Here is a 10,368-nt window from a genome sequence, read left to right as displayed (position 1 = left end):
AACACTCAAATTATAATTTTTTTCTGAAATTTTTACAGGTTGTCTTAGATTTTCATCTATATCTTCGTTATTTATGGACCGATTTTGATAATTAACGATCTTCTCTTAAATATTCAACACAGATAGATGGTCAGACGGACATGGCAAAATCGACTCCGCTATCTGAAAGGACTCGAAATATTATAGAAATTACAAATGGAACGACGAAGGTGAAGGATATAAAAACAGATACCTGTAGTAAATTTTGAAAAAACTATAGGAGAAAGGAGTTTTTTTATTTATTTTTTTATTGCAATACAAAACTACCTGAGATAATAATGAATATTTTGTCTAATTTTCATTATCTTATATTGCATCGGGTTAACGAAAGCTCAGAGAGACGGAGGTACATAACTAAATAGATTTAGAATCTACACTCTATAAGAATGACGTACAGAAAATAATGCTTGAGTTACACTTGTACATAAATATATATTGTTATCAATATCTTTATTGTAAAGGAATAATACTTGTATTAAAAATAGTATTTATAAAAAACATATTAAAACACTCAAATTATTAATTAAACTTATTGCTAAATTACAACACTAATATCGAGCTCTACGCTGTTGATTTCCAAATGTTATGGCCAAAACACAGGCCGATATAAATGCAACCACCTTAAAAGAAATAAAAGGCACAAAATTAAAGCCAATAATTTCAAATTGAAATTAATGCTAGATTTACCTCTGTACAGAAACTAGACCAGGAGAAAATTGTTATCCAGTGCTCAGCGGCTTCATAGAGGACAATCAAAATCGCTAAGCAACCTTCAGAGTAAACAATTTTTGATTTGTCATAATCGCCACCGACGAAACAACTATTGGGAATTGTTAAATTGGCATTAATGTAATCGGTCGAGTTGTTTATACCACAGCATTTTAACTGAAAGTTTTAAAAAGAAATAATAACAATCTGTCTCAAAGACTCCTGTATGCAGTGACAACGATTAAAATTATCAATGGATTGGAAAAAAATGTTTCTTTTTTTGTAAACCATTGTTAACTTTAGTAATCGTTTTGTCCACTTACATTAGTCTGATATTTATACATGGCATCGTCGCCATTCAATTGCTTTGCCCAGGCTTTATTTATTTCCTTGCGAGCTTCAGTCTCACCATCAATATGCGTAATAAAGCCAAATAATATAATGGCATTTCCAATAACCAAAAGTAACAAACAGATAGCATACTATTAAGTAAACAATATTTATAACATAAATATCGCCAATCTTCTTAAACTCATTTCACACTTACCATCCATGTTAAACAAATATTTTCCCGAACGACACCACAGCAACCAAGGAACGAAATTAAGAAAACAATAGATCCAAATACTATCAAGAAAATACAAATCGTACGTCCATCTTCGTCATAGTTATCCAATGCTTTAACGCTAACCACTATGGCGCCAATACCGAGTATCTGAAATAAATATGTATAATAAAAATTTGTAAATACAATTTCAGGGTTTCAATAACAATTAAAAAAAATCTATCGATATCGCATTTTGCAATGTGAGTAAAACAAAAACAAACTCTTTATGACGCATGTTTAAAGTTCCCGTAGAATCTTATCGATTTTATTGCCGCAATTGTAAACACCGAAAAAAAGTGTGTATTTCTTTTGTTTTGAAAAATTGCTCTAAATATAAAATTCGTCAAATGTTTTTGTTTTCGCTTTCATTATGAAAACAATTGAGAAATTTTAGAATATATCATAATACTTTATCATTAGCAATTTAATTAAAGTGCATGTTATTACTGCTATATCGTAATGTTAATAATCCATATTAGGTCAAAATTTTTTTAATCCATATATAATTATCTTTCCAACGTAATATAATATTAACAACACGTCGTTTCTCAGGTCATATTTTTGAATGAAAGTTGATCCTGGAATCCTTAAAAAAAATTGAAATCGATTTACGAGACGAAACAAGTTTTCTTCAGAAGTGAGGAATAATGCGAAAATGTAGCGAAATATCGATTTTTGTCACACACAGCTTTATAAAATTTTAGGTTAAAATAACTCAAAAAAAGAACAATAATATAAATAACTTTTTCAGACTTTTAAGACACATTAGTTTAACCCACACATTTAGAAATTTATACTTTGGTCTCTGAAATAAAAATTTGTTGTCCTTTGTATTAAGCTATCTTACTCTTGTATTCATAAAGTTATTTATGATTTACTTCCATACCCTGGGTGGTTCGCTACTCTAACTTAAATTAAATACATACACCATTTTCTTTTACTTTTATAGAAAATTAAAATTGATTAAACCTTTTTTTAATGTTTCAGATTTATACGTTCAATATCACGTGATTAAATTCGCATTCAGTAAGAAGCTTGTATATTTAATTTCATTCATTTAGCTTTCACATTATAGAAAATTTCGAAAGTACTATTTGAAAAAAGTACTATAAAATACCTCTAATAGATTATCACTTAATCAAAAATTGTATGTTTCTGTGTTCAATATTATATACAATTCAAAAAATATAATTTTAATGAATGAAAAAGTACCAAAAGTAACTTTTAGTAGATTCTCTTTCACTAAGATCCCTACATTTTAAATTTTATTTTCAATATCTATGTTCAATATTGTAAAAATATCAAAAGGTACCATCGGAAAAACGAAAAAGTACAAAAATCTCTCTCAATAAATTCTCATTTAATAAGGACCGAGTGTTCCGGTTAACCACTACAAAGAATCTAAAAGGTACCATTTGAAGAATAGAAAACTACCAAATAGTTCCCACTTACAGAATATTATTCAGTCAAGACCATGTATGTTAAAATTAATGTTCCTAGGTTGAATATTTTAGAAAATTAAAAAAGTACCATTTATGAGATAAAAAGTACTAAAAAGTTCTCTCTTAAAGAATCTTATTCAATGAGGACCGTGTATGTTTAATAATCATGTGTTTTGAATTCATATTAAAGAACATACAAAGAGTATCATTTAAAGAAAGAAAAAGTACCAAAAGTGGAAAGTACTAATAAAGAATACAATTTTTCCCCTTTTCGCTTAGAAATATACTTTTTCGAGAATTAAGTTTACAAAATGTTTCGTATTTAAATCTATATATCACAGATAAAACTCAAACGATTCAAATCTGCATTCATTTGTTCCAGAAAAATTGTGCTTTCAAGAAGTACCAAACAATTTACTCGAATTTGGTCCTATATAGGACTTAGTACTCGAATTCCAAAATAATATATCAGCAGCTTATTTTGTGTGAGTAAATAAACCACTTTTTCAAATTTTATAAAAATTGGCTCAATGAGTTTGAATAAAATTAAACTTCCCGTTTTTTGGTACTTTTTTCCCCAGTGAAATAGCAAAAATTTTATTACAATAAATATTACAGAGTTAATCCATAATTTAATAGGAATAATTCAATAAACCGAAAAAGTTTTCTTTTGATTATGTTAATTAGTTCAAAAGTTATAAAGGGCCAAAAAAGGTACCAAATCACAAATTTTTACCCCTTAAAAGTACGAATTTCAAAAAAGTACCAGACACCCATCTGCTCATTTTAAAAGCAGATACAGGTGCATTTGAAATTTGTCTTGTATCACTAATATTGTGTAAGATATTTAAGAAAACTTGCTTTAATCGTTTTCCCCCTTTTACCCGCAAATGTACAAATTTCATGATTCTAGGTTCAGCCGTTTGGGCTGTGCGATGATGAATCAGTCAGTCAGTAACACTACTATTTTATATATGTATATAGATTATGCACTTTTCCAAACAAAATTTTTATAATAAATCATTAATAACTTTATGAATCATTTAAAAATGCAGTAAAAACCAGGTATTGACTTGTACTTATACAACCACTTACTTTATAATGACTACTACATACCGTGTGTATTACTTTTAATTACTCTTATAATGACTTACATATAATGAGCTACGTAAGTACTTTACTTGGAGTTTTGTAGTTATTTGCACATTTTATTTGATTTTTTAGCTTTTTAACTCATTCTTTTCAATGTAAGTTTTATAGCTGAAATTTCTGCAAAACAATTAGAAATTTTTGATATATAATAGGAAATTTCTGAAATATAATTAGAAATTTCTTACAAAAATCTTACAAAAATTGTTTAGAAATAATCGTGTTTTCCTCTACCAGGCTGGGGGGGTAATGACTACATTTTCAATTACAATTACATTTGAAGTAATTGTAATTGAAGCATTACCAATTACAATTACTTGTAATTGAAGTTTTGCCAATTACAATTACTCGTAATTGTTATTGAAGTTTTGCCAATTTCAATTACTTGTAATTGTAATTTAAGAAATTACAATTACTTGTAATTGTGAATTTTGTTCCTTATAATTACATGTCATTTGTAATTAGTAATACCTAAATTACAATTACAAGTAATTATAATTGAAAATTTCAGTTATAAATACAAGTAATTGTGATAGGCAAAACTTCAATTACAAATACAAATAATTGTAATTAGTTATTTGTCAATTACACATTACCAGTAATTGTAATTGGAAAAATTTCAATTACAAGTAATAGTAATTGGTTATTGTTCAATTACACATTACAAGTAATTGTAATTGACCTTGTAATTAATTAATTTGTGTAATTATTACCCCCCATGCCTGTCCTCTACATATAGATTTTTATGTACATACATATGGGGAATTTCGTCTCAAGTGACCCAACATTTAAAATCGATGTCTTCCGATTTGGATGAAATCGGATACACTAAGTAATCACAAAACTATTAAGGGTAATGGTATAAGCTTTCTTATGAGCCAAAAAAGACAACAAAAACGTCCATTTTGGGAAATAGGGGAAAATTAAGTGCCAAATATTGAAAAAGATTGATTCTTGAGTAAAATTTTTTTTATAAACATCCCACTCGCATCGCATTATGGCACTATAAAGCCCATAAAGAAAATTGTATAAGAATTCTTTTAAGCATTTTGAAAAAAAATTAAAAAGAAAATTTTTAGAAACAATGAAGAAATAGCTATCTGAACTCCTTTGGACAATTTTTGCATAGGACCAAAATGTCCTCTAAGTCTGGCAGTTCTTGACCGATAGAGCTGAAAATGTGTGTCTGACCTACTATCCACGAGTACTAACCATGGTGTAAATTTCGTCAAAATCAATTTTTTGAGTTGGGTCACTTGACTTGAAATTGCCCTTATACAAATGTATATATTTTTGAATTTTGTGTAATAGAAAAAAGTCACGTAACTGGGAACTTTTTCAAAACTTTAATTTTAATTTTTTTCCTATTTTTTAAGGTATTTTTTATTCTAGTATTGCAGTCGAATCGAAAAAGCAAATATCTATTTTAAGATTTTACAAAAAAGTATTAAGAATAGTTAACAAAGCTTAAGTATTTTCAAAACATGGTTTTCTGAATGAGACTTCATTTGATAGTGATTCATCATATTTAATCCAACATATTTAATAATATAATTTCTGGGTACTTAAGCAAAATTTTAAAACTATTGCTTCATTATGCAACTAGTATGAGCGTTTAAGGATAGGGTATAAATATTACAGTTCAATTTGTGAAACAAATTGAAAATATCTTACTTAATTTTCTTCCATATATGTGACAAATTTGATTAGTATTCATTTTTCCAGGAATTCTTTTAAAACTATTTTTTAATTTAAACGTTAAGAAATCGGTATATTAAATTTGTTATTTAGTTTATAACACATCGAAATATTGGTGGTAACCAGACACCAAAGGGTTTAGAATCCGGATTCTTATTAAATTCTAATACTCTCTTACAGAAGATCAGTTTAATGCCCGGTAATGGCTTGTACTTTCGTAACCACTTACTTTTCAATGACTACTAATTAACGTCTACATTACTTTTAAGTACTCTTATAATGACTTGCATATAACACCGTCCAACACCATTTTTCACACACGAACCAAACCATATACATACGAAAGCACATAATTTATATGGTATAACTGCGTACTCAGGTTTTCATTTTCTGATCGTTTGTCCTTTTTAAAGGACTTTAAAATTTGAGGTACATACAATTTTCAAAAATTTTTATAAAATATTTTTAGCCACCCTATTATAACAATATGGGTATCAAACTAAAGAGGACAATTGCAGTATTTTTATCTCGTATTTTGTTTTATTTTTTAAGAATAAAAAGATGTAAAAAATATCCTTATAAAAGTTTATCCTTCATTATCCTTGAAATTTTATACAAAATTGTTCAACAAAAAATATTCATAATAAAGACATAGAATGGAGTACAAAAGTCTGAAATTTGGTCTTCATAGCTCCATTTGTTTAATTTTTATAATATTTTTTAAATATCTCAATAAATTAATTAATAAAATTTTCCCCTCTGAAAATTTCAAAGTCCTTTTTTTGTTAAAATATTACGTAGAAAAATTAGAAATTTGATATTGTGGAACCGAGTTTCTTTATCTCTATGATAAAAAGTTAAAAAGTAAAAACTTTGAAGAATATGAAAGGATAAAAATCGAATAAGGATATTTTGCATTTTTTTATCCTTTCATGTTAAAACTACCTTCTGGGAAAGTATATTTTTCTTTTTAATTTAACACAATTATTACGAACTCTATAGTTATTCTAAATTCTATATATCTTTAAAAAATACCTTTGACCCCCCAATAATGTTATCAAAGTAGTTTATTATATAGTTTTCATTAAAAAATACAACAGGGCGAAGGTATATCATGTGCAATTAGTAAACCACGATATACATAAATATTTAAACAAGTTAGGAAAGTATAGCCGGACTGGGCCGAGCATATCATACCCTACACCAGTTGTAAATTTCTTTCAAATGTGATTTATTTTAGCAAATAAAATATTTATGTTGAATTTTATTTCAATTGCGACATATTGAAGAAAAACTAATTTTCTGAAACTGGGCTAGAGTCAAATAGAGATTAAAGGCCTACACAAGACAACAATAATGCGACAATTTGTTAAACAAATATCGTGTGCGCCATCATAAGCACACGAAATTTTTTAACAAATTGTCGCATTATTGTTGTCTTGTGCAGGCCTTTAATATGTATATTATAAAATTAAGAGGAGAGATTTATGTCTACATATGTAAACGTTTTTTATGTAGCTTTTCATCGTGATATTAATGTTTATATTAATTATATTATAATTTATATTTATAATAATATTGCGCTTATCATATTATCCTGAAGTGGATTTTAGAATTCGGAACATGCATGTTTTAATCACTAAACCGTTATAATCATACGAAAATAAAATTGTATATATTTTAAGGCCTGTTATCTCAACCACCGGTTATGTTTAATTGATAGATATTTTGTCTGAAAACTGTCAATTTAACGTTAGGATAAAAAATTAACAGACATTGAGATAATAATAAATTAAACAAAATATTCTCAACAAATTTTTTTTTAATTTGAATACATCTTAACTTTTAATTTTTTTTACAAAGAACTAATAAAGATAAAAACATGAAATTTGGGAGTCTGCAACTCCATATTTGTAAATATAACATATATTTTTTTTCTAAAAAAACTGACTATAGAAAATAAGGATATTAAAGGATTAAAATTTTAAAGGACATTTTTTTAGTTTTTTTATTCTAACATTTTAAAACTATTTTATTTGTAAAAATACTGTTATTTTTCTCTTTCAATCGATACCTATATTGACCTACTAGACCAAACCAAATTTAAGCTATATATAATTATACTTACTTTTCCTTTCAAACTTTAAAGTCCTTTTAAAGGAAGAAACGATCAGAAAATAAAAAACCAAAAATGTAGTTTAACTATATCAAGTATGTAGTTTCCAACGTATATGGTCTTGCTCATGTGTGCAACAATTTTTCCCAATTTGTTGTACGGTGTAATCAGATACGTAAGTACTATATTTTGAGTTTTGTCATTTTATTTGCACATTTTATTGATTCTCGATCTAGCAACTGTTTTTACATATACACAGAGGGGGGAAAAAGTTAACGAACGTGGTAGCTCACTATTGACAACGGATTTTGAGCTTACCACGTTTGTTAACTTTTAGACAACGGATGTGCATAAAATTTAGATTGCGACAACGAATTGTTGCAATGTTGACAACGTTGCGTGGTTGTATTGTATGTATGGATATACATACTTGACAACGGATGTTATTGAAAAATTTGGTGTCAATTTGGTACCAGGCGTGTATATTTTTTCCCTCTGTGTACAGAAAGAAAATAGTTTATCTGTGTGAAAACCATTATTGGACGCACAATAGACTAACGAACAAGAAGCCCGGGTATTCTCTGTGAGCAATTTTTTAGTTTTTAAAACAAAACATTTTTTTTAATATCTGATTTGTAAGTACTAATTTAAGTAGTTATTTGTAAGCGAGCGTGGTAAGTACTTGCCTCCAATGTCATAAACGTGTTAAAATAATGAGTTAAAATGCTAATAAAGTACTTAGTAGTAAAAAGCGGTTTTTTCATTCATTACTTTTCAATGGCTAATGCAACTACAAATAATTTTAAAAAAAATTTATGAGGAATAATGTTACAAGATTAGACCCCCTTTCAATTTTTAAAACAATTCGTTAAATTATGTGAGACACTGTTCCATACGTTTAACTTAACTTTAACTTAAAATTATAGTATTCAATTATAATTATTTCTGAATTGTATTTCTATATTGTTGACTCACAAAGAAAAGTTATTATAATTTCTTTGTTAGTTTATGAATATACTTTTATTGTAAATTTTTCACTCGAACTAAAATCTTTAGTAGTCACTATATAGTAGCTTAGTTAATTATAACGAAAATTCCATTTTTACGATTTGTTAGTTTAACTATTAAATATTATATTTTACTTTTTCCAATTATTCAGTTTTATTATCGAATATGACTCAGAATAACTGAAGCAATATTAAAAATTGATTTTTATAGCCTTCACCATTAAAATTGGTTATAGACGGTGTAAGTTGGTTATTCCGAGTGGGGTACAACCGAATTTTTTGGAAAGAAATCTGGCATTACTAAACTGCTCGGGATAAAATTTGATATGGTCATTCAAGTTTAAGTTTAGAAGATGGACTCTACAAACCCTCCTTGACCATCACTGTATATAATTTAAGATTTTATAGCAAATTTATATTTTTCGAAAAGGTATTGTTAAAATATTTCAAATATGTTGCCCGAGGATTTGAACTATTTTTTTCAAAAATTAAAATTTTACTGCTAAAATTCTAAAATTCCAAAACTGGGGTGGACCAAATTATAAAAATTGTTATAACTTCCACATAAGTTTCATTTCAGAAAATCATTTACTCGCTTATAAATCACTTTAAAATATCGATATCAAGAAGGATACCTTTTATGAATATATAAATTAAGTCACAAATTTTTCCTATTTGTTTGGATGAAGAAATTAGTCCCATTTTTTTAAATTTAAAAACTGAAAAACTTTTGAACATTTCTAAACTCGCTATAAACTTCAGCAGTAGCTGATACAGAAATCGTTATAAATAGTTTCAACATAACACCCTCAACGATGAGATTTGTATAATTCTTGTTTTGGATGCAGGGTATATTAGATTCGGCATAGCCGCAGAAAGTATTATAACTTGTTTATATATAAATATTTACATTTAATTTCAAAGATTCTCAAACTCTCTTTTTTATTTAGAATGCGATTCAATTTACAAAATGTGTTTTATTTATATTCTATATCGAAATTATAATAATAACTTTATTAAACTTACGGCGCATAATATATTGAAAATATAAACCAAATATTTAATTGTTGCTGTTGCACAACTCATTTTGAATTTATAATTATTAAATTTTTGTTAAATATTTTATTCTGTTTAAAACAATTAGAGTTCGTTGTGAACCAAATAAATGTTAATTCTTCACTAATCGCGTTAGTTTTGAATAGCTAAGTTTTTAACTTTTCCTTTAACTGTTTATTTTGAAAATGTTTAAAATATTGATTTGTATTTTTATAGTTGTTTTTGTTGTTATTCTGATAAGATATTTGTTAATATCAACTAATTGTTTTATTTTCAGTTTAAAAAGCATATAGATGAAATTAGTTACTTTCCACACTTTATTATTAACACTCTCTCTCACTCTCGAAAACAATTGGAAAACTTTAGTTTGAATACAATTTCAGATTCGAACCTACCGCACTAATTGTATTGAATAGGAAGACCGCATATTTGACAGTTGGTAAATCACATCCCATTTCAAAGAAATTGTCAAAAAAAAAGAGAAAAAACGTTGATTCTTTAGTTACAGTCACTTATTTACTAAATCATTCTGTTGCAAAACGTACG

At 27.1% G+C, this 10,368-nt stretch overlaps 1 protein-coding gene across 2 annotated transcripts; it reads right to left on the bottom strand.

Moving 5' to 3' along the window:
- Positions 1 to 470: 470 nt before the first annotated feature.
- On the bottom strand, positions 471 to 10,368 carry LOC119616024 (protein late bloomer). Of its 2 annotated transcripts, none has more exons than XM_037972166.1 (5): positions 10,218 to 10,368; positions 1,295 to 1,462; positions 1,071 to 1,229; positions 727 to 924; positions 471 to 659 (listed from the first exon to the last, which is right to left on the bottom strand). In XM_037972166.1, the coding sequence occupies exons 1-5, from the start codon at positions 10,275 to 10,277 to the stop codon at positions 588 to 590; spliced, it is 657 nt and encodes a 218-aa protein (XP_037828094.1). In that variant the 5' UTR covers positions 10,278 to 10,368; the 3' UTR covers positions 471 to 587. The 2 variants fall into 2 exon arrangements, with proteins under 2 accessions (XP_037828094.1, XP_037828102.1); XM_037972174.1 differs by having other exon boundaries at positions 9,793 to 10,352.

The sequence above is a fragment of the Lucilia sericata genome, unplaced genomic scaffold (assembly GCF_015586225.1).
Source record: "Lucilia sericata isolate MDLA Ls3-8-SP2 unplaced genomic scaffold, ASM1558622v1 Contig000002F_arrow, whole genome shotgun sequence".
Lineage (NCBI taxonomy): Eukaryota > Metazoa > Arthropoda > Insecta > Diptera > Calliphoridae > Lucilia > Lucilia sericata.
The sequence above is the reverse complement of the archived record's forward strand: the minus strand, read 5'-3'. Positions and strand labels throughout refer to the sequence as shown.

Coding starts and splice junctions, on each gene's coding strand:
- LOC119616024 (XM_037972166.1), bottom strand. CDS start 10,277: ATGGGATGTGATTTACCAACTGTCAAATATGCGGTCTTCCTATTCAAT. Junction 1,463..10,217: donor TATTCAATACAATTAGTGCG/GTAGGTTCGAAT, acceptor TATTTATTTCAG/ATACTCGGTATTGGCGCCAT. Junction 660..726: donor GGTCTAGTTTCTGTACAGAG/GTAAATCTAGCA, acceptor ATTTCTTTTAAG/GTGGTTGCATTTATATCGGC.